General features: G+C 44.1%; 1 protein-coding gene across 2 annotated transcripts; it reads right to left on the bottom strand.

Moving 5' to 3' along the window:
• Positions 1–3,650: 3,650 nt before the first annotated feature.
• NUCKS1 (nuclear casein kinase and cyclin dependent kinase substrate 1) lies at positions 3,651–24,909 on the bottom strand. 2 transcript variants are annotated; one of them, XM_083173019.1, is made up of 8 exons: positions 24,405–24,899; positions 22,624–22,667; positions 16,473–16,575; positions 9,814–9,869; positions 7,899–8,045; positions 7,390–7,545; positions 6,257–6,403; positions 3,651–5,037 (listed from the first exon to the last, which is right to left on the bottom strand). In XM_083173019.1, the coding sequence occupies exons 1-8, from the start codon at positions 24,419–24,421 to the stop codon at positions 4,829–4,831; spliced, it is 879 nt and encodes a 292-aa protein (XP_083029145.1). In that variant the 5' UTR covers positions 24,422–24,899; the 3' UTR covers positions 3,651–4,828. The 2 variants fall into 2 exon arrangements, with proteins under 2 accessions (XP_083029145.1, XP_083029146.1); XM_083173020.1 differs by lacking the exon at positions 6,257–6,403 and having other exon boundaries at positions 24,405–24,909.
• Between the last annotated feature and the right edge of the window lie 290 nt (positions 24,910–25,199).

The following is a 25,199-nucleotide window of genomic DNA, read 5'->3' on the forward strand; positions in this document are numbered from 1 at the left end:
GCGGCACACTTTAACTTCTCCGCTAAAGCCTCTGTATCAGGCTGAAGCTGAGAAGTTATCAGCCCAAACAATCAAGGCCTTAGAGACCCAGGCCAAAGCAATAACCGGGGCAGGGTAAACCCAACCCCTTCAAACACAGCTTTCAGATAGCCCTCAATTTTTTTTTTTTTCAACGGGGTCTTTGAATGCAGCACCCCCCTGAATGGGCAAAGCTGTGTTTTAAAACAACCTTGCCACAGGTGCATATACCAGAGGAATCTTTTCCTACAATTTTACATGCACCTCCGGCATAGGATATAACTTAGCAAATCTCTTTGGCATAAGAAGCCTTTTATCAGGCATCTTCCACGCCGCCCCAAGCAGGTCTTTCATGCCCTCATCCGGGAGGAAAGTAACCACGTCTCTGCGCTGTTCTTAAACACACCCTGTTGTTGTACCTTATCAACATCAGAAAGATGTAATGCCTGTTTAACTACCAGTATCAAATACTCAATACCAGGTGCAGAGGACACCAACTCCTCTCTCTGGTCCCAAAACATGTCTTCTGTACATTCACCCTCTTCCTCAGAGTCTAAATTAAGGAGAGGAGGTGTGGATAAAGGGTGCCTGGGAGTAACAACCTCAGGGGCCTTAAATTGCTCCATAAAAGCATTCATTTTGTGAACACTGTGCAGTGTCCTGCATAGCCTGTTATAAGGCAGGGTCCCCTTGTGAAGGGGTAATGGAGCCCATAGAAGGCTGTGAGGGAAAGGCCCAGGAGACTTCAGGTCCATACACACTGGGCGACTATGCCCAGCATGTATGGACAGCAATGATGTCAAGTACCGCTGCAGGGAAAGCCGCTCAGTGCATACACACTGCCGGCGCCAACTGAGAGGGGAGGACGGCGTTGCAGAGCTATGCAAAGACATCCTTAACTCCTTTCCCGGCGATGATACAGGAGCGCGCAGCAGCGTTTACAGCCGGGGCATACACACTGGGCGTCTTTGAGCTGAAACAGGCTGTTTTGGGTGGCTTTGAGCTGAGAGCCGCTCAAACAGGCTGTTTTGGGTGGCTTTGAGCTGAGAGACACTCAAACAGGCTGTTTTGAGCGGCTTTCAGCTCAAAGTCGCCCAGTGTGTATGGGCCTTTAGCCAGCTCATCCCTCAGTCTATTTAAATCTTGCACCAAGGCCGTCATAGACCTTCCCCGGTCATGCACAGATTCGCATGCAGGGCATAAATCCCCATGGTCCATCTGTTCAGCAGTTCATTTGACTCCGCTACTGTCAGCGTAAAGAAACTTCCTCTGAAAAATTCACACTGTGACCAGCACTTACCAAGTGTAAATATTAATTAAAATACTCAAGCTACTCTAAAAACGGCTGCATTCCACAGCCCTGTCAGCACCCACAACGAACTGAGGAATGCAGAAGGGAGGAGTCTGCTCTCGAAGATGTTAGCAAAGGTGCCTGGCTCCTGCAGACCCTCCAACATCCCATGGTTAGCTGTGTCACCAGGATGGACAAATAGAAATGTCTTAATTGGATAATTGAATGCCTAGTACCCTCCCACTAGAAGAATTGATAAGGGTATATAAACCCACTAGCACTGTTACACCTTGAGAAAACTCCCTTGAGGACCAAATTGCATTGGTAGACTCCCTGATGTGACCGATCTCTTTAAAACCTTGCCATACTTATTTTTCTAATTGAAAAACCGGACCAGCCTCTAAACCAGAGGTTCCCAATCTCTGTGCCGTGGCTCCCTGAGGTGCCTCGGGACACATGCAGGGGTGCCCTGGGTGGGTGGACCAGCTCATATTATTAATGGTTAGTTATTTATGAGCAAAACCAATGCTGGTGGCTGCCAATCATAAAATGTGTACAAACAGAAGCAAATCCTACCATTTACCACATAACTCACCCTAAGAATCGCATATAAACCCAATCTAATTAATTTATTTTTGGCCTAGGGGTGCCGTGAAAAAAATCTGAAACTCTAGGGTGCCGTGATTCAAAAACGTTTGGGAACCCCTGCTCTAAACATTTCTGCAATGCTTCAATCTGGGACCTTTATTCCCCCCCCCCCCCCCCCCAATAGGTCTTCACTTCCATCTTCTGGCTACATCCCAACAGGTTTTGCATCCTCCATTCAGCCACACTACTTGGAAAAGACTATTAAAAATGCAGCAGCTAAATAGGATCGACTCATACTATAACTTTAACGCAGCTGGGCTTCTTCTCATCAAATAGGGTACCTTATGGACATAAGAAATCAGTCACTACTTTCTTAATAGCACAAAAGTTGCACCATTTGTTATATTTTTCCAAATTGTTAATTTGTTCTTAATTGTGTTTTAATTATGTTTAAATGATTACATTATTAGTACCAGCATTTTGTATCCATCAACCATTGTTGAATAACCTAATTTGCTCAGTAATTTTTAGTTCTCTACGAATAGATCAGAAGACAAGAATGTTTAAAAAAAAAATAAAAAAACACTGTCAAGGAATTTATGCTAATGTTAATGTGGTTGGACCACTTAGATGAAATGTGCCTTAACTTACTACACTAGGAGGTAGTCTGTTTTCTGAAACATCAAAAAGGAAGAAACTAGGGTAGCACAGATGGCGTAATGGTTAGCATTACTACCCCACAGCACTGAGGTCATTGGTTCAATTCCCACCATTGCTCTAACTATATGGAGTTTGTATATTCCTCCCACAATACAAAAATATATTGTTATGTTATTTGGCTCCCAACAAAAATTAACCAGAGAATAAATGTGCATGTGGTAGGGAATATAGATTGTAGGCTCCACTGGGGATAAGACTGATGTGAATGTTCAAATATTCTCTGTAAAGTGCTTTGGAATATGTGTGTGCTACACGAGCAACTGACAAGTAAAAATAGCTGTAAAGAAACTGAACAAAAAAAAAACAAAAAAAAAGTGTTATACAAGGATTAAGCACCTACAGACTTGTGTGTGATACTGTGTTTATTGTTTAAAATATGGGCTTTGGCAATACCATCTCACCATAATATCTGTGTTTGTCTAACCACAATTATTTGGAAAGCTGCATAATAAATATCATAAAACACATTGGGTGAAATTTAATAGGATGAGAGTTGGTAAGAAATCTCCAGTTTTCTTAAAGCGGCAATCATTTACACTGCAGAATCAGTTTGATTTTGTAGTGTAAATGATTGGTGCTTTACAACTTTCTGAATCTCTCATCCTATTAAATCTCGCCCCATGTCTTTGCAGGTACTTATATTTAAAAAAAATCCAGAAGAATCACGATTTTTCTTATGAAATTCTGCACCTGTCACATTACTTCATAAAAGTCAAATCATAGTTGGTACCATACATTAAAAAGATTTCCACTCCCAGTGTGTAGATTCTGAAATATTCCCATACTCTTCCATTTATTTAAAAAAGGAGGTGGTCTCCGCACTTATGGAGCACCCTGTATTTATTAAAGCTTCATTCCTTCTGACATCAGGCCTCTGAATTAGGGGACCTTAAAGTCAATCCCAAGGCAAGGAAATTTCAGGTATACTGCACTTTAAAACAAAAAAACCTCCCTACGTACATGTTCATGGATCTACAACAACATTTATACCACATATCATAACAGTGTTCATTAAAATATAAAAGACTCATGATAACAGTTCACTTTCAACTTTTATCAGATGGCTTCCAACAATTAAAACATGTTTGCTTACATTATGTATTTCAACAATTTTCAGACTTTATATACATATTTTAGTCAACACCTTCAAAGCAGTCAATGCAAATGTAAAGCATGTGACTAGAGCACAGGTTCTCAAAGTCATCCCCAGGACCCCACATAGTGCATGTTTTGCAGGTCTCCTCACAGACTGAAGTGAAATTAGTTCCACTTAAGAATCTTTTAAAATGCGTCAGTCAGTAATGAGTGCACTGGTCGGGTGACCTGGAAAACGTGAACTGTATGGGGTCCTGAGGACTAAGTTTGAGAACCACTGAACTAGAGAATACCTGGGTGTGCAGAAAACATCAGGCTAATAGAATCCTCAGCAGAGGCCTGTAATACAGTGTTGCATGGCACAGCACCATATAGGTTACAACTGTTAAAAAAAAGGTAGAAGCTTTCTTGAACTTCAGTTTGATTTTTTTTTTTTATCTCTCAAGAGAGCTGGAAAAAAAAATTCAATACCTTTAAAAAAGTTAGCAATGTCTGAAAATAACAGGAAAAACAAACCATTAAGAACATGCTAATATATGGGACATTAGTGTCACTGTTTTAGGCCAAAATAGTTGGGCACGGGGAAAACCGGTTTTAAAAAAAATTAAAATAAAAAAAAGGGGTTGGTGAGCGTTCCATAGGTGAAAAGTCAGGAAAATATCTTACTACTACTAAACAGCATTCTAATCTCCAGATTAACAAAACTCCTATCACTAAAGTTGTATCCAATAGCATAGAAAAAAAAAACATAAAGGAAGGGGAGACAAAACGTTCACAATGCAACTTATTTATAAAAAAAAAAAAAAAAATTATATGTGCATGGCTTTATTTGAAACTGGTGATAGGAGCAATCAACCATTAAACTCAAATGGCAAAAAAGTATCACCTTCTGCTGGATAAAATAGAACAAAAATGCATATGTAACTCTTAAAACAGAAATTAAAGACAGTTGGAGATGAATAAGTCAAGCAAAAAGCCTTTCATGTTCTAAAACCAATCTGTCCATCTGTTTGTTTTTTGGTGTTTTTTTTTTTAAACTTTTGTCTGTTTTTTTTAATAAAATCTCCCCAAACACACCCTCACACCCTAACCCCCAACCCACCCCAAACACAAGGTTTAGTCTTCTGTGGACTGAGGTTCTTCATCAGATGCCTCTTCACCAGACTTTTCTTGTGGAGGGCTGGCAGATTTCTTCTCTGGTGGTGGCGTCTCTGGCTCGTCATCTTCCTCTTCCTCCTCAGCTTTGGGCGATGGAGATTTTTCCTTGGATGCTTTTGATGCTGCAGTGCGACTTTTTCCTTTGGCCTTAACCGGACTTGGTGTTACTGCAGGAAGAACTTTAGATTAAATACATGCTGCACATGGTTACATTTTAAGTGTAAAAAAACAAACAAAAAAAAAAAAACACACGTGCTTAGTGTTCCTGTTGGCCCGTTTTAAAACTGTTCCAAGCCCTGCCGGATTTAAAGTGGCAAAATGTGCTTTGCCTTAATTGGAGCACTCTGCCAAAACAGCCAGCCAGATAACGTACACACCCACAAGAGGAAAAAGTGTCTGTTTCCAATCCGCACTGCATGAATGGGGCATACTGCGCACATGGCACTATTCATCTTGAGGGGAGGAGAGCTTGGTGGAAATCCAGTAACGCCATAAGTGCTGGACACTCCCGCCGATGGCTAGCAGTGACCTCTTTTCAGGAAACCTGCATAGAACCCTATGTGGCTCTCCTCAAATGGCCAATAAAGCTTGTAGAAATACACTGCAAAGCCAGACATATTTATGCATAATAGTAGTATGAGGATGCAGTCTTCATTCCTGGCTACAGTATGCTAGTTATAGGTAGGTTTCTTCCTGGAGTGTTCCACTCTTAATGCTACAGGTAGAAATATGCAACTGCTCTCCATCTTTTTAGACCACCACAAGGGGTCTGCACTGCATTACAGAAAACCAAAAAGTATAAACAAGTGCCTTACATTTCAAAATATTGCATAACATGCATAGTTTATAAAATTACTGCGGCAGTTCCAACACCTAAAGGATACTCGGTAAAACCAGAAAAATAGTTGCAAGAAAAAAAATATATAGTTGATGAAGACTAAAGTGGGGCCGTTGTCCATAGCAACCAATAAGATTCTAGCTCATTTACAACTAGATAAATGGTAACTCGAAGCTGCCTAGTGACTACGTGCAACTTCTCTTTTGCTCTTGAATGTTTGTTAAAACTGCCCAAAAGACAGTTACTTAGGCCTGCTATTCAAGAACAGGACCCTGTATTGGCAAGTGCATAAACTTGCCAAGGCAGAGGGAGTGACTCATCAGCATGGCATTGCAAGATTTGTCTTCTGGTTGACACTGCAGCAGGGCTGACCAGACATCACTAATGACGTGGAGGCCTGCAATTTACAGCTACAAACTGAACTGACAGATAGGTATTCAGATTTGTCCGATAACAGCCAAACATCGGGATGGGATTGCTATAGTGTGTGCCCAGCTTTAGAAAGGCCAACTGGTTCATGTAAACATTAAAAAAAAAAAAATCTTCACCTGTAGCTTTTAGCCTGGGCTTGGGTACTTTTTTCTGTTTCTTTTCTGGCAGAGGTTTTTTCACAATTTTCTTCTTCTTCTTTGATCGACCATAATCACTATCATCATCATCTTCCACCATGAAATCTTCATCACTGCCAGAATCCTCTGGGAAAAAAAAAGCCAGTCTGACCATGAGTTCCACTTGCACCAGCACTGACAGCAGCTATATCAACCATTTAGCCACATGTTCAGGCAGCTCTTGAGGACAAAATGAACCAATCAGTTCTGGATGACTATGCAGAGCTATGGGATACCACTGAAAGCAGTGGGCAATGAAACTATGTAGAATGATCGGAAGACTAACATACCAAACTCATTAGGCAGAGAAGTTTGGGACCACTTCTAGAGTTTTCTTGACAGTATCCGCAAGTACTCTTCAAGCACTTCGTTTCCAGCTGCAGTTTTTTAAATTGTTTAAGTGGGTATAGGTTACACAGATTGTGAGGTTGCTTCCTAGAAATACTTGCAGCATGTCTTCCTTTATGCAGAGAACACATGGAAATATACACTTCAATTCCCAGGGAGGAATATGGAAAGAATTCGACAGGCAAGAAAATCTTGCTGGAGTAACTCAATCTACCAATTGGTAAAAAATCTCATAACCTTACATTTAAATTAGTTTCAGTTTGCAAGGACTTATAACACCTATATGAATCTAGGAACATGATCATGTCTGTTTAGACCATTGAATGGTAAATGCCTACACTACACCAATTAAGTCAAGAGAAGGTGGCTATTTGCACAGGTTGTCCTCTTTTGGAATGTCCTGACTTTAACATTGGTTCCTGCACAGAACAGGAAACCTACTGAAAAGGAGTTCTATACAGATGAGAAAGCCTCGACAGGTGGCCATACCAGTCCTCAAAAGCTATAAGATCTACCACCAGTTCATGTTTTCCAGACCAGTTTTGGATCTGTAGAATGTATGTAGCATATTTTTGAAAATGTAATTTACTAAATACTACAAGTATGCACCAGCTAGGTGGTCTGGAAAAACGCAAACTGTTCCTAATATCTCAAGGACCAGTTTGGCCGGCACTGGGTTACATCATAAAGGACATTTTCCCCAGTAGAGAGAACATGACACTTACTCTCCAGAAATTGTGCTTCATCTTCCTCCTCTTGCTCCTCGTCCTCACTGCCAGCATCTCCCATTATCATTTCTCTCTGTTTAGAGACTGCCTTGGATGCAGCTTGCCTTTGCTGGCGGACAGTTTTACGTTGCTCCTTTTCATCATCACTGTCATCTAATGACAACACCAAATTAAAAAAAAAAAAGTGGTGTAAAGAAACAAAAAACTACTAATTAAAAAGATTAAAACTATGCAGTGGAATATACAAATATAAAGCCTTATCTATTGAAAAAGGACTAAATGAAAAGACCGCTGTCAGACAAATTGTTTTAGGACTAAACACTTAGAAGAAATGCTTTAAATAAGGCTCTTAAAACACCTTTATCAATCAGTATTTTGCCTCAATTGAAGGACCAGCTTATGCCGCAACTGGTATAACTGTAGCACTCTAATGGTAAAGAGAACTAAGATAGAAATGCTCCCGAGAACTTGCAGCTTAGGCCACTAAAGAAATCAAACTTTGGTACCTGCAGCAGCCCTCTTCCTTGATTTGGAACCACGTCTCTTCTCAGGTGTTGGCTTTTTGGGCTTTTTACTCTTTTTTGCACTTTCATAGTTCTTATCTGCTTTGCCATCACCTGTGGCCAAGTCCTCATCACTGCCAAAATCCTCTTCTGAAAATTAAAAATAAATAAAAAAATTTGGAAGAGCGACCACACAGCCATGATAATTGCCAATTTCTTAGGGACAAGTAATGCTCACATAATATTCATGAAGCCAGATTGTCATAAGGCACTTCCTAGGGTGCATCCTGGTAAATATAACAGATCCCAAAGTGGATGCTTAACTTGTAAGCAACAGGTCCACTTTATAATAGAAGTTATCCATTTTAAGAAATCTAAGAGGCAATTCAGTTGTTCTCTCCTCACCAGCTGCCACTAGATGGCATTCTGAAAAACTCAATTACTCTGTTCTAGAGCACACGCTGCAAGTTGCCATTTGAGGAATGAGCTAAAAACTGTGCAATAAGTTGGCATTTTGAGTACTCAAATTGCAATTTTGATGAACCAAGCAATTTAGCCAATTTGCGCTGCTAAATCAGATACTAATGGCTGTGCACATGCAGCATGCAAACTCAATGGCGTACAGTGGGATGACACATTACAAAGGAAATGCTCCAGTGGGTGCTTTTCAAAACCAATTAACTCCCCAACAGACTATAACCAACCAGTGATTAGCTACACTTATGGATAAGTACTGGATTACTACCTTTCAAAAGAATATATTCTGTGGACCAACATAGGCAGTTCAGCAAAAACTGGTCAAGAGTAATTTGAGTAACAGACTAGTACAATGAGCTACCTGCACTAGTCATAAAGCTCTGACCGCAATACGGGATCAAGTATATCCAAGCCTTAAAAAAGATCCAACAAGTAGAGCTTGTTGCAGTGTAGTCTACCTACATAAGTCAAAAGTCTGACTAAAGTAAAAAATGTGATGAAAATCCATGTATTTTCTTCTTTATAGACTTGGCCAATTTACGGTCTCAAGAAGCTGAAACAGTGGTTGAAAGCTTTTTTTTGTTCAGTGTTCATCAACTGCAATGCATAGAAAACTAGATACTTCTGATACTCTAGTTACAAACAGATTTGTTTTATAAACTTGATCATGAAAAGTAGTAAGAAAAGCAGGAATTTCTGAAAAAGGATAACTGGTTCACAGTTGCAGGCTACAAATGTGTGAAGCAATGGGGTGACCAAAAGAGCTCCATTACTATTTGTAACACTTTACCATTCATGTGGTCTTTAAATGGGAAAGGTAGAGTGTCAATCACAGCAAGGCACCTGGCACAAAGCATGACAAGTGAAGCCAATGGGGTATACCTGCTTTAGGGGTTTATTCAATGTCAGGGGCACGGCTGTCGAGCAAGCGCGACAGCCATGCCCCTTTCCCGTTCTTGCTTTGCTCGACTTGAGCTCGGCGGTCAGGATTCGATGCCCCGGCTGCAGAGCGGCGAGAAAGGGGCGTGGCCGCGAGGGCGGATATAGACGAACTCCGGCCGGGAGCTCGCCTATTTCCGGCTTTTCTCGCCAGAACGCTTGTGATGTCGGGCTCGTTCTGCCGAGAACCCCTGTTCAATGCTGTCGGGAGATGGCTGTGGGAGAACGACACACATTGAATACCCCCCTAACTGTACAATTTGGCATTCAAAAACGTGAACTCCTGCCAACTATTCTCATGCCGACAGACTGTATTGTTGACCTTATGAAATTTGAAATATTTGGCTCCCCCTGTAGTTCTTTTAAAATGAGTCAGTAATGAGTGCACCTGTCAGGTGACCTGAAAACCGTGAACTGTGTGGGGTCCTGAGAACAGAGTTTGAAAACCATTGGTCTAGTGTGTAAGGGACTTTAGAGACAGTATCTGTTGTATGTAGTTTACCTGCTGAGTCACGCTCTTTTTTGGTTTTCTTGACCTCTTTCTCATCTGAATCCTCACTGTTTGAAATAGAAAAATACCATATAACACCAGTTAAAATATTAATGGCATAAATTTGGATTAAAGGAACAGTAGGCTCACTCAACTGGTCTAGCTGAGACTTGTAACAAAGTTTTATACCTCTAGCCACTATAGTATGGTAGAAAAAAAAAATTATGTTTACTACAAACCAATGGACAATAGGATTTTAATATACCTACCGGTAAATCCTTTTCTCGTAGTCCATATGGAATACTGGGGTTCAATACTATGGGGATAGAGATCCTCCGCAGGAGAGACAGGCACATAAGATCTTTCAGTGTGGGTGCACTGGCTCCTCCCCTCTATCCTCCCTCCACTAGTCAGTTAATGAAAAACTGTGCCGAAGGAGAGCAAAGTATATGAGGAGTAAGCGAGTAAATGTGGTGAGATTCATACCAGCACACCGTCACAAAAATAACAAAATAGGTGAAGAAACTTATAATAACCACCTATGGTGAACACCATAACTGAAATACATACATACACACACACACACACACACACACACACACACACACACACAGCAACAAGCCAATATTAGAACGTCACTCGTTCAAAAAGGCAACCAGCCAATACAAGAACGTTAACCTTCAACAAGCCCAAGAAAGCAAGGTATTACCTGCAGCAGAAAATTCCGCACTGAGGCGGGCACCCAGTATTCCATATGGACTACGAGAAAAGGATTTACCGGTAGGTATATATTAAAATCCTATTTTCTCTAACGTCCATTATGGAATACTGGGGTTCAATACTATGGGGAGGTTCCAAAGCCATTAGAACGGGCGGAAACGTGCGGAGACTGCTGTAACACCGCTTGCCCGAACTGGGAATCCTCCCTGGCCAGGGCATCAAATTTGTAGAACTTTACAAACGTATGCTGCCCCGACCAAGTAGCAGATCTGCAAAGCTGTAAGGCCGAGACTCATCGAGCAGCCGCCCAGGAAGTCCCTACAGACCTTGTTGAATGAGCCTTCAATCAGAATGGAATAGTCAATCCAGCCATCCCATAGGCTTGTTGGATCGTGGTAGGTATTCAACGGTCAATAGTCTGCTTTGATGCAGGAGCACCCTTCTTCTGTCATCGTAAAGCACGAACAGAACATCCGTCTTCCTGAACCTAGAGGTTCGCCTCACATAGACCCTCAGGGCCTGAACAACATCCAGGGATGCCGGAATCCCTGGATGAGCCAAACTGGACGGGACCACAATCGGTTGGTTTAGATGGAAAGCCGACACAACCTTAGGAAAGAAATTGCGGCCTAGTCCTCAGTTCCGCCCTGTCGCCGTGAAAAAACAAGTAAGGGCTCTTGCAAGAAAGGGCCCCAAGTTCGGACACCGTCCTGGCCGAAGCCAAGGCCAGCAGGACCACAGTCTTCCATGTCAGAAACCGCAAATCTGCCTGATCTAATGGATCGAACCAGGATGACTGCAAAAAAGATAAAGACTACATCCAAGTCCCATGGCGCAGTGGGTGGCACAAAAGGGGGTTGAATTCTTAACACCCCCTGAAGAAAAGTCTGGACCTCAGGTAAGGATGCCAGTTTTCTCTGAAAAAAAACACAGACTGGGCCGATACCTGGACCTTTAAGGACCCCAGCCGGAGCCCCAAGTCCAAACCTGATTGCAGGAACTGCAAGAAGTTACCCAGTTTAAAATCCGCAGGTGGTAGGGCATTTCCCTCACACCAGGCCACATATCTCCTCCAAATGTTGCGATAATGGGAGGCCGTTACCGGTTTTCTGGCTTGGGTCATGGTTGTTATGACCAAGGAATATAAACCTATGCGCCTCAGGACCTGCCGCTCAACCTCCAGGCCGTTAAACGAAGCCGAGGCAAGTCCTGGTAACCGAACAGCCCTTGAAGAAGGTCCTCTCTGAGGGGCAGACGCCAAGGGTCTTCCACCAGCATGGCCTGAAGATCCCCGAACCAGGCTCGCCGAGGCCAATCTGGTGCCACCAGGATTGCCTCTGCTCCTTGGTGTCTTATTCTTTTTAAACACTTTCGCCAGTAGTGGTAACGGAGGAAAGAGATATACCAGCCGGTATTCCCAAGGCCAAGTTAGTGCATCCACTGCCTCCGCACAAGGATCCCTTGTCCGAGAGCAGTACCTGGTTACCTTGTGGTTTCTTCGAGAGGCCATGAGGTCTATCTGTGGAGTCCCCCACAGATCCGCAATGGCAGTGAACACCTCCTGGTGTAATTCCCATTCCCCGGGATGGAGGTCGTGGCGGCTGAGAAACTCCGCCTCCCAGTTGTCCACTCCCAGTATGAATATGGCGGACAATGCCAGAACGTTTTGCTCCGCCCAAGAGGCATGCTCCTCGTTCCACCCTGCCTGTTTATGTAGGCAACCGTGGTCGCATTGTCGGACTGCACCTGCACAGCCCTGCCCTGGAGCAGAGGAGCAGCCTTCAATTCCAGCCTGTTGATATGGAGCTTGGCTTCCAACAGGGACCATCTGCCCTGAAGATGGACACCCTGAACCACGGCCCCCCATCCTCTCAGGCTGGCATCCGTGGTCAACAGAAGCCCATTCTGGATTTGAAAGGAACGGCCGGCCAGTAGATTTGTCGACTCAACCAGCCTTGTGGTTGCAGAGAGTGTTATCAGCCTGCGCATCTGGCTGGGTCACCCCGACCACTTCGTCAGGATATCCAGCTGGAATGTCCTTGAGTGAGATCTGGCATACTGTATGACCTCGAAGGAGGCCACCATCTTGCCCATCAGCCTCAAGCAGAGGTGAACCGACACCTGTGGGCCCGCCAACACCTCTACCACCAGTTGCTGGATTGCAGCCACCTTCTCCGGTGGAAGGAATACCTTCTGTTCTGCTGTGTCCAGGATCATGCCCAGGAACAGCATCTTTTGACTTGGGACCAGGGATGATTTCTTCAGGTACAAAATCCACCCGTGGTCAGAGGATCCTCCTGGTCAGCTGAATAGCACTGCAACAGGCTCCTGCTGACCCTGCCTTGATCAGCAGGTCGTCGAGGTACGGGATGACATTCACCCGATGCTGCCGTAGAAGGGACATCATCTCCGCCATGATCTTCGTGAAGATGAGGAGCCGTGGACAGGCCGAAAGGCAACGCCCGGAACTGATAATGTTCCCTTCCCAGCGCAAACCTCAGAAACATTTGGTGTGGGGGCCAAATGGGGAGGTGTAGATAGGCGTCCTTGACATCTATGGAAGCCAGGAACTCCCCTGGCTCGAGACTGGCGATGACCGAATGGAGGGACTCCATTCTGAATTTGAACACCCGCAGGTACAGGTTCAGAATGGGCCTCACTGACCCATCTGGCTTGGGCACCAGGAAGAGGTTCGAGTAGTAACCCTGCCCCTGCACTGGAACCGACAGGATTACCCTGGACTGGAGCAGTCCCTGGATTGCCCCTTGTAGGAGAATCCGGTACTCCGCTGCTGCGGGGAAGGCCGACGAAGAACCTTCTGGGAGGCGGTCTGTCGAACTCCAGCCCTGCGAAATAAGAGTCCTGGCCCAGGAATCTAGGCACGAGGCATCCCACACCTGGCTGAAGTACGACAGACGACCCCCCACCTCGAGAGGATCCCGTGGTGGGGAGATCCCGTCATGCTGACGGCTTGGAGGCAGCACGGTCCTGTGTGCCAGAGGCGTTAGGTTTCCTGAACTTACCCTGTCCACCTCTGTTGGCATTAGACGCACCTCTGGCCCTGGAGCGGAACCGAGTCCCGCGAAAGGACTGCTGGGTAGGCAAGGTAAATGGACGTTTTGGCGCAGGAGGGGCTGATGGAAGAAAAGTGGACTTACCAGCCGTAAGCCTTGGAGATCCACTCATCCAGCTCACTCCCAAAAAGCCTCTCCCCTGAGAAGGGGATACTTTCCACGCTGCGTTTGGAGTCCACGTCCGCCACCCACTGTCGCAGCCACAGGGCCCTCCGGGCTGAGACCGCCATTGCAGAGTTGCGGACATTTATGGCCCCCAATTACTTCTGGGCCTCGCATAGGACCATTGTCGTGTCCTGAATGTGACGCAGATTTTCACCTATCTGCACCACCGACATGCCCCCCAGCAAACCTTCCTGGATCTGGGTGGACCACGCGTGAATGGCCTTAGCCATCCAACAACTGGCCAGTACGGGACGTTGAGAGGCCCCACTAGCCGTATACATCGACTTGAGAGTGGTCTCCAGTCTCCTGTCAGCCCCGTCCTTAAGGGTGGAAACACCCGGTACCGGTAGTAAACCTTTTTAGAAAGGAGTGAAACTGAGGAGTCCACAACGGGAGGCTCCTCCCACAATTTTCTACCTGCAGGTTCAAAAGGCTACGCATTTGCGAACCTCTTTGTGAGCTGGAACCTCTTCTCATGGTTTTTCCAGGTTTTTTTTTAAAACACCCTCTAGTTCCGCCTGCTCTGGGAAACACACAGACTGCTTTTTCTGTGTCATAAAGAGTCACCCTCCGTGACTTCCTCCAGAGGGAGCTCTAAGACCTCCCTAATAGCTCTGATAAGAGGCTCAGGGCCATGTACCAGTGCCGGTTCTTGTACAGGCTCCTGATCCTACAACTCCTCCCCCTCATCAAGGATATCATCCTCTCTGTATCAGGGGCCAGAGCAGACAAGGGCCTTTTCTGAGGCTGGCTGGGAAAAGGAGTGATGATATCCACCCTAGCTGACAGGATGGCTAAATCCTTCTGCACCCTCTGAGTCTGCTGTGTATTAGCAGCTAGCTGGGATGAGACTGAGTCTAACAGCGTTTCAATGCTGCTGGCCTATGCGGGCTCATTATCTCCCTGTGACACCCCACTATATTGTGGGGGCACACCACTAGCCAGAGGGGTAGTCCCAATAGGCTGTGGAGACATACAGGGTTCACAGGTAACCTGTGACTGAGGCAGGGATAAAATTGGTGCTGCACACCATGCAGGTCAGTTTCTTCACCATTGTGAAGCTGGACACAGCCACACCGCCCACCCACACTGATTTGTAAGTGTTCTTTGGCTATGTGTTAAAGACTAATATCTTAACTAGCCAGTGTGGGGTAAACAGAGCTACTTGGGAAACCAGGGCTGTAACCTGAGCTCACAGATTGGAGAGAGCTGGTTCACAGTAAATCACAGTAATTCTTCAGAAAAACAGTGCTAAGCAATATTCCTATGCTAGGCAAACACAATGTAAGTGTTAATTAGTGCTATAACTTGCTGTCTCTGCAGGCAGAAAGATCCCAGATCCACCCCACCGATGAGGCGCTGTTAATGGCTACCTCAGCATGCAGGAAGAAGCAGGAAGTCTTGCCTAGCAGAGCCTGGTCCCACTCTGAGCTAAGCCCCGCCCCCAAAACGGAGCTGGTGCTTTTAGCATTAAAAAGCTGGCATTTTTGGCTTATCTGTGCTTTATGCAAAAACCAGACATTGCCATAGCCCTGGTGGTCCAGTGGCTATCTGTACCTGCCAGCAAATATATAAAAGATGGGGGGGTTCGCGCGGTACCTGCGGGAGGTCCGCCGCTACTGTCATCGCCATCTTGCTGCACATAAAGTCGGGGTACCCCGACCAGTACTCACCACTTGTAGTCTTCAGACCCTGACAGGGGTGTGCGGCAGCTGGGAGGTCTGCTCGCCCCAGCGCAATGCTGTGCGGTGACAGAAACCTCTCTCAGGACAAAGTCCTGCAGCAGGGCAGCCCTGCGCCTGAATGGGCCGGTGACTGACCCTTCCCCTGGCACCCTCGAAGCAAAAGTGCTGCTTAGGTCTAAAAGTAGCGCCCCAAAATAACAAACTAAAACAAAATGTTGAAAAATCTCTCTGGAGCTCCCAGAAGTGCAGCCTCTCCTGAGGCACATTTTTCTAAACTGACTAGTGGAGAAAGGATAGAGGGGAGGAGCCAGTGCACCCACACAGAAAGATCTTATGTGCCTGTCTCTCCTGCGGAGGATCTCTATCCCCATAGTATTGAACCCCAGTATTCCATAATGGATGTTAGAGAAATTATCTTGTAATGGAATAGCGAAGTTTCTTGGTTTTAAAGAATATGAAGTTGCTATACTGTGATCTTTAGATAGCCGTTGTACACATTGCTGGAGCTAGGCTCTGTGCTTGTCTGAACATCTTACATGCTGAGGGGGGTTGGGGCAGGGCAGGTGGCCCCAGAAAGTACAGCATTGCTTAGGACGCAAGACCAGGACATACCTGCAGCAACAACTACAAGTCAAATGCAGTTACTAAGGGGAGTATTCAATGCCGCCAGCTAGGGTGGCTTGTTATCAGCAGGGATCGCTGAAAACAAGCCATCCTCGCCATCTAACCCCTTCACCCCATTGTAGGTTCTGGGGGAATCCTCACCATCAGAGGCTGGTAACCCAGTGAGGTGGAAACAGCGAGTGCAGGGGGAGGTGCTGTGTCAGTTGAATTCTGAGCCGCAAGCTGTGACTGCGAGCTATCTGCACTGCTCCCCGTCACAGCTCGCCATATGCATTGCATACACCCCCTAGGGCTGAGTAACTGGCTGTATGAATTTATAAAACCCTCAAAAAATAAAGACATGTCAATTTTTTTTTAATTGCTTCATTATTTATGTTAGAGAATGCACAATGAGACATTTTACCTGTCTTCCTGCGAATTTCTACTGGAACGCCTTTTCTCTTTCACTTCTCTTGGAGAAGCCCTGGATTTTTTGGGTGGGACAGCTTCTTTTCCATAGTCCTCATCTAAAAGGAGGGTAAAAAAAATATTATATATGCTATATAGACATTGGATTCCAAGATTGCAGTGCGAAGCCCTGTACACACGTGGCAATATCACCCAGTATCACTGGCTAAATGAGGGCCTGACAAATCCCAGAGGCCAGGCTGCCATGGCGACCACATTTTGCTTCCTGACATCCAGATCCCAACACCCAGATATCTTTGACCAAAATTAGTGACCTGGTCCATGAATACTGCTCTGGCAGCTTCAGACCATCCTCATCGGACCTGCCCGACTTCTGCCCATCCGTGGCCTGGCCCATTTCCACATGACTGAAACTCTGCCTCGGCACACACTGGGAGGGAAAGTGTCATCATGTGCCCCCCTAGTGTTCACAGGATTATTTTAGGGCAGGGTGCCGACTACTAGGCAGGGCACATTTTATATTAGTTTTCTTTACAAACGATTGGCACACAGTGAAACAAAAAGGGCAGGGTGTGGCTCCCTGCAAAAGAAGTTTAGAGGGAACACTACCCCCCCCCTCCTGTGCCACATGACGGCTTGCCACAGTTTCCCAGTGAGACGCCGAGGAGAGGTCCCAGCAGTACAGCACTGCAGGCAGCCCACCAGTCTGACTGCTCCAGCCCAGTCTCCGCCGGCATAATAAAAAATAAAACCCCGACATCGCGACTCCCACCACCCACAGAATTTGATTCTTCAGTGCTGACTCAGTCAAAACTGAAAAGTATAATAAAAAAAATAACTGTAATATGGTCGCTGAGCAATAATAACAACCCAAAATCAATCAGCAATCATATTGCACCGTGTGTACACACACCATTAAAGTGACCAGCAGTATACAATACGTTTTAAAAATGAAGCTGCATATACACAGTTCGATACTGCTTTGCAAGGCGATGCGTGCTCCAAAGTATGTGCTGCACGTACTTTGAGCTAGAGCGCACCTACGTCAAAACGCACATTGTGCATGGGTGTATGGGCAACTTAAAGTTCAAATTTTATAAAAAGCTATATAAAAAAACGTAGTAGAGAGTACAAGTTGAGCATCCCTTATCCAAAATGCACAGGAGCAGAAGCAGTTTGGATAACTGCTTAATCCAGTGGTTCCCAAACTGTGTGCCTAGGACACTTGCAAGGGTGCCTTGGGTTGGTGGACCAAGATCAATTCATATTATTTATGGTCAATGTACCAGGCAAAACAGTGCTTGTGGCTGCCAATCATAATATGTGTGGACAAACCTTGTGCCTCACCAGATAACTGACATATAAACACAAAACACTTGATTTAATATATTTGTCCGAATTTCTCGATAAGAAGCACTTGGGCTAGGGGTGCCTTGAAAATATTTTGATGGTCTAGGGTGCCATGATTCAAAAAAGTTTGGGAACCCCTGGCTTAATCATTAAAATATGGAATAATCTTGAGGTATCTTGCAATTATGTTGTATAAGCACAACAGTTACAGATGTCCACAGTAGAAAAAAAAAAAAGGGACACTCAACCTGTAATACTTCCGGTCTATTTCTGATACAGAGCATCATATGGGAAGGAGAATGAGGGGTGTTACTTGTACAAATCAGCTTCTACTAGATGGTGACTAAAGGATATTTTCAATTCTTGCCCTGTTTTAGATGAGTTTAGCCATGTATGCAGCTAAATATTGCACTAATGGGTGCAAACACAGCATGCCCACCGAACGGGAAACTAAGTAGCTCCGGTGGCGCCCACAAAACAAATGAAATCCAACCCCGTCAGTTGGAATCCCGGGCCATTTTCGTATCACTCAACATCCGGAATTCAATGTTCTGACATTGGTTATGGTCCATACACACTGGGTAAATTGCCCAACGTGTATGCTGACCGATGATGGGGGAGATAGCTGGGCTGAAAAATACACACTGAGCATTCTTCGCTAATGAAGGACACTATGGAAAGCCGTCCATGACCAGATTCTGCTTCCTCCCTCCAAAAAATAAAAAATCTAGTCGCCAGGAAGCAGAATCTGGTCACCATGGCGACCTGGGATTTGTCAAGCCCTGTAATATCCAATTTATTAATTTACAGAATAGAGAATCTTGGACCCATAAACGTAAGACCTGTTTTTCCAGTATTATAGCAAGTTTCAATTTCAGATCAAAGCTGCAGAGAATGGGCAGATTGCAGAAGTCACATCATCATAGGTCTAACTTTGGGATTCATAAGCCAATTTTATTTCATTACAAAATTTGTAAAGCACTACAATGCGCAATGACTTTAGACAATGAATGTTGTATAGCTGCGGAACAGGTGCTACTCCATATACCAGTTTAAGATAAACCAGGAATTGCTCATTTGAAAACGATAAACTGCATCTTGACTTAAGAACTTTAAATGATCTAGTTATTAGCAAAAAAGAGGGGTTTGCCAGTCGCACTGGAAAAAATTATATTAATATGATTTAATAACCCCTTTATTAAACTGTCAGATAATATCAAATATGGGGTGTGCTGCCATTGGACAATAGATAAACCAAATTGAAGAAGAAAGATTGTCACATAGAAGGCACACCTGAGGTAATAAAGAATCAATAATAAAATGTAACTTTTATTCTTTATATTTAAGAACTGCGACATATAACATTAAAAACATAGTATTAAAAAAGGGATAATCCCACATGTCACTCTCTCGTTTCAATTTTAATACCAGATTGGATCAATGCATCTTAGTGTATTGACCATTGTGTATTCACTTGAATATTTGGGCAGATCGACAAGTTTAGGTTAGATAATCTTTAGTAATACTGATATATGGATTACCATCTGCTAATATTCCACCTAAGAGCAGAATAGTGACTAATATGGAGTATACCCCTAAAGTAGTCGGCTGTAAGTTCGTGCGAGGGGTCTCAACTTACTGCTGCTGTATATGTTGCACAGTGCATATGTAATTACTGCGCTAGTGGGCAAATCTCGGTCAAATGCCCCACGATACCCACACCAGCAGAGCTATACCGCGCGCCGCTGCACATGTCTGGTGCCGGGCCCCTGTGATATCGCTAGCAGTGTGTGCTACTGCGATTCACACCTGGTCACCTCTCTGCTGCCCAATCTGGTGCGCACTGCCACAGGTGTTTCAGATCAAAATACATTCATTGGGGAGGCGACATGGGGATTTAGACACACTACGTATGTTTGGTCGACGCGCGTGTCGCTAACAGCTTCAACAGGACAACCGAGTGGGCGCCCGGAAGTTTTTTATACCTGCACACCTCATGAATATTCATCAGTTCAGGTGTGGGAGTGCTTGCCTGCTATCTGCCTTTGACTCAATGAAACAGTAACAACTGCATTCGAATTAAGTTAATACATATGCATAGGTCTATGCTTGTAGAGTTGGGCAAAATTCCGTTCTGCAAATTATCTGATTCTATTACGTTGATGCCGACTGTCAGATTGTATGAGTCTGTTAAGTTGGTACGCTCATACCCCCACTATCCATGTCCGCATGGAGTTGATTTTATATAGTGTGGTGAGCGCAGCGACCCTGAAGAGTGGCGAGCGTAACGTGCCCCGCGAGGGGATGCGGAAAACTAAGCAAATATGTTAGTTGGGCGGCCAACTAACATAAGTACCATTAAGTTGATACAGACTATCAGATCTAGGATTGATACATTATAATTATGAGAATAAAAATGCTGCTTTTCATCGTAGAAAGGAGAGGAAATATTCAATAATTATAGTTATTAGACAGTCATGTGAATGGAGGCACCCGACATGGCTATGCAAGAATGATATTATTGTGACATTTAGTTGGTGCGATTTTAAGACAAAAACTATTAAAAATAGGAGTGATCTACATATATAGTAGTCTGTGTGCCTATGTATGAACACTTACTCTCTCACTGACTGACTGACTATTTTAGTATGGGTTTCACTGACTAGATTTACACAATTTTAGTATGGGTATCACGAGATCTGTCAATCATGATAATGAAGGACATTATTTCAAATTGTTGTAATGTACATAAAAAGGGAAGTGCTCATGTGATGTCAATTAATTTGACAATTATTCGTCTGGGGACTCCTAATGTCCAGGCATTAGGAGTCCCCAGAAGAATTTCCCTTTTTAGGTACATTACAATAATTTGAAATTAAATACTGGGTATTTCACACAAGCAGTGCGAGCATGACATAAGTGGTTACAAAAGAGAATGACATTGCTTAAACAGACACCTAAGTAAATTTATTTTATATAATGCACTTTCTCCAACAGGACTCAAGGCGCTTAGCATCGAGTGCAAATACATTTTTGCTCTGATTGAGCGGTCATTACTTACACATTTAGCAGCTAAACTACAGTCTAAAGGGGATGCAGTCAAAATCCTGACATATAGAATGTACAGGTGAAACAGTCTACATGCCTTTCGGTTGACAGGTGCGAGGTCGACATGGGTTTTTTCACTGTTTTTTGAACCGACATGTGCTGACAGGCGGTATTTCATGCCCTACCATCCACTAGGGCGTGGTGGGAGAATAAAATAGTGTGCCGAGCGCAGCGAGGCACCGTGCCCGAAGCATAGCGAGCGAAGGGCTGCAGTTCACTTGCAACTGTGTCCATGTCGACATTTGGGTAAAAAAACATTGCAAAAACCCATGTCGACCGAAAGTTTCACCTGTACATTCTATATGTCGGGATTTTGACCCTGTCAGGATTTTAAATGTCGGGATTTTGTCCATGAAGGGATTTCATATCGAATCCGTCTAAAGTACTGGTTAGGGCACCAAAACCACATATAGCAAATTTCTTTGCACCACCTCAGTAAGCGGTGAGAAATGTCTCCTGGAACTAAGGGGCAGTGACCGGAGCAAAGTTTGAATGGAAACCTGGTAAAAAAAATTGTTAATTCATACTATAGAGATCTTCAGTATGAGAAACACCCCCAAAGTAAGTTTGCAAAAAAAGGGGTGTATGACAGTAGCTTAAGATTTTGCCACAGGTCTCATTGACTTTTTGCTTGCTACCATCAGAGGGGTGCAAGATCAAGCACTGGTGATGGTAGCTGTTCACAGTGAAGTGGCGAAACAACTGAATGTCTGTCGGGCATCTGGCACTGACCGTGTACAACAATTAAATTAATTAAACCTTAATCCTGTTTACTATGCTCAAATAGTTTAATAAACATATTTTGCTCTAAATTCCATCGTAAGCCCCAGCAGATAGCAGAAGTGATAGCATGTCCCTATGCTCTAAGTCATACAATGTTTTATTATTTATTATGTCATACCCAACATATTAATTGTGATATTTGCAGGATACCTATGTAAAGGCTTATATAGTCATTAAATTGTAACTATAATTGAGAGCATGCTGCATGAAACAAGGCGCTACCACTTTTTAAACAAATATATAAAACAACATTTTAATGGTTCCCTATATATCAACAGGATTAAAGTTTATAAAAAGGTCTTTGTCCAGTATTAAGTGACTTCACCAAGGCATGACCTAGCAAATAATCTCTTCACGAGTAGTTGATATTTCAGATATAAGCACGTAAAACAGGCAAAGATGAACTAACAAGTCAATCTGTAAAATAGGCAGTAGGGGGCGAGTACTGTCAGTCATTTAGCATCATGTTCTAATTCCAAGACAGAAAATAAAAAAAAATAAAAAGTTCCATAATATTTTGGATGTATTTAAGACAAATGCCCAATACACATTTTACAAGTGGCATGCTATATTTCTGTAAACAATGTATTCAGCAAAATATAAGCTGCTACTTTTCAAGTTACAATCAATTCAGGAGGTGGAAAGCACCAGTGTGCTCCTTTTAAGAGCAAAAAGGGAATAAACTAATTTTATAGACTATATAAAAGTCTTAAACCAAGATAGTCTGTCTGCAAGATTAATACAATCGTCTTCCCAGTACAAAACTAAACCCCTTTTAATATAATTCAGTTTGTTTTGTTATTTTTGTAGAGATCTATATAATAAACCATTCTCCCCAATTGCTTATATCACTGAAGTTTCTTCTACAATGAACATAACATCGTACAAAGCACCTCTCCACATACCATCAGAATCCTGAAACTGTGAGTAATCAACCACTTTTCTGTTCCTGTTGGAAAGAAAACAGCACAAAAATTAGTATTACTGTGTAAGCGCTAACAGTTTCACAATAGTTTAATTTCTCATGAGAATTATTAACATAGAAATGTCCTGAAAACTCCCATAATAAGGACTATTAGGATGTTTTGGCATTAAAAAAAACAATCTATATATTTTTACGTTGTTGTTTTTTTTGGGGGGGGGGGGGGGGGGGGATTTTCTTAATTGGTCCAAGCCTATAGTGGATAGTCATTAACATGGATGAATTTGGTTCCTGTAAAAAGGTTAACACACTAGTTCAAGGCATTTGCCTTGAATGAGATACCCTAGTAACTCACCAGCAGCTCGATCACACGCGACACATCATATGCTGTCAATTTGCAGACGATGTATCGCATGCAATCCCATTCACTGCCCCAGATGCGTTAAATCCTAGTTGCAGCTGTGGCAATCTGAATTTGACATGCAACACACATGACCCAACATCGTATCAAAATCGTAAGTTATTGACATTCTATTTAACACAATATTAATGCAACAAAATTGTGTAGAAAACTAAAGTTGCACTAGTGTATGGGCACCTTTAGGTTAAGTTGATGAGGTCATAGAAATGTGCCCAGATCATGGTTTCACTTATACTAATAAAACCGCTCAAAGGAATTCAGTAGTTTTTGTTGTATAATGCAAAAACGCACAAGGTTTAGCTGCACATTTCAGATGAAACCGTGCAGAGCAGAGTGCTTAAACAATCAACTTTTCTGATTTGAATCCTCATAAGGTTACAAACGGGCGTCCGATCAGCAAGACAATTGCACAGCTCCATCAGGCACACATTATATACTGTGTGCACAACTCTCTACATTTACAAACCTGTACACTACAACAAATCAGAGGAAATGTGAGTTTAGAAAATATATTTAAACAAAACTATTAAGAAATATTTGAAGTTAAATTATATAAAACACCAATTCTGGGACCATTCTGCAACCAGTTCAGAGAAGCAAGACCCCGGCGGTAAAATGTGTGCCTAGCTCAGCCTTTGTTCAGGCAGACATGCACAGAGCAATGTGTTGCAGACGGTGTACACAAATCTGTGCCCTTCCCCCAGAAGCAGCTGCTAGCCCAACCCACTATAACCTTGTAGTATACAGGCTTATGCATAGTGTACAGAAGATACTGTGTGAGACCAGGACGCATCTTGTTACTTTGTAGAAGGTAAAAAACTAAGCACACATTCAGTAGCCGGATAACTAATAAACATCTAAAATAACAACCAGTATCACGCGCATTTGCAGCTACTATCTTCCAACTCACAGAAGACCGGAGATTGGAAATGTATGAGTAGTAACACCAATAACACTAGTGCCTTCCTGTCCACCGTGCCTCCTTAGCCAGCACTCCGGGGAGACAATGGAGCAAATGCAATAACACAGCTGCTTGCTACTCACTGCAATAGAGAAAGGAAGGCCACGATCCTTCCATAGACCACATGCAGCCCCGGGTCCTTCTACTGGGAAGGAAATTGGCGATGGACGTGGGCAGCCTGGGAGGCCAGAACGGGCCGCAAGTACTCTGCCTCATCTGGATGCTGCTGCACATAGTACATACATGCAGCAAGCATGGCCCTGCTATGTGTATGTACACACACCCGTGCGCGCTGCTAGACGGGAGGCAGCGGCCCACGTGTAGTCGGGGCTGGGGTGATGGAGAAGCGCTTGCACAGGCCCCGCCAACCCACGGTACTCACCTGACCGGCCTGGACATGATTCTTGCGGACGGCAGGCAGCGACTGGAGACGAAGGAGGTGGGAGCAGGGGGACGAGCGGCTTCCTTTGTAAGAAACCCCAGAGGCCGCTTTATGGAGGGAGGGGGCTACTGAAGGAGGGGGGCAAAAGGCAGAGGCCCAAGCGTATCCGTTCAGTCACTGCAGGCAGGAGTCAAAATCCCAGATCTCCCTCCTTCCCCGGGAAAAGCTTTCATTAATGGCCGTCTCACCAAGGAGTGAAAAGAGGCGGGAAAACCGGGGGAGGCGGAGCAGAAGCCAAACGTATCGCGGTAAATCGCCCGAGCGTATCACGTAGACCCTGCACAGCGCCCGGCCCAAATTAATCTAACCCTTCCCCCTCCGTAACAGCTCCAAACTACCTAATCCGAATTAAACTGCAATATAACGCCGCTTCACTTCGCGTCTCCCCCCCTCCCCAACCGCCGCCTCAAGCCCCTGAGCCAAGGAAACAGCCTATCTCGCTGTGTGTACGCCTCGCACACCCATTGGGCGGTACAGGGCGAGTAAAGTGATGATTGGATTATTCAAAACATCACTCTCGGAGATAATTTGCTGCGACGAGATGTAGGTAGGTGGCGCGGCTGCAGGAGTGATAGCAAGCGCGGTTGAGTGGTCACAAATGACAGAGAAATGAAACATGGAGTCGGCCCCAGGCTCGAAGCGCTGCAGATTCGCTACAATATTGTCTTACGTTTTTGTAAGATCAAATGCGTTGCTCTGGTTATAAGATCATCATTTTGTAACCGATATTAGCAC

The sequence above is a fragment of the Crinia signifera genome, chromosome 2, assembly GCF_055691185.1.
Source record: "Crinia signifera chromosome 2, ASM5569118v1, whole genome shotgun sequence".
In the NCBI taxonomy this organism is placed as follows: Eukaryota; Metazoa; Chordata; class Amphibia; order Anura; family Myobatrachidae; genus Crinia; species Crinia signifera.

What these genes read in the sequence shown, in the direction of transcription:
- NUCKS1 (XM_083173019.1), bottom strand. An exon ending in ACAGTTTCAGGATTCTGATG is followed by an intron (nt 16,576 to 22,623) that starts GTATGTGGAGAG and finishes CCCTCCTTTTAG; the next exon opens with ATGAGGACTATGGAAAAGAA. An exon ending in AGAAATTCGCAGGAAGACAG is followed by an intron (nt 9,870 to 16,472) that starts GTAAAATGTCTC and finishes TATTTCAAACAG; the next exon opens with TGAGGATTCAGATGAGAAAG.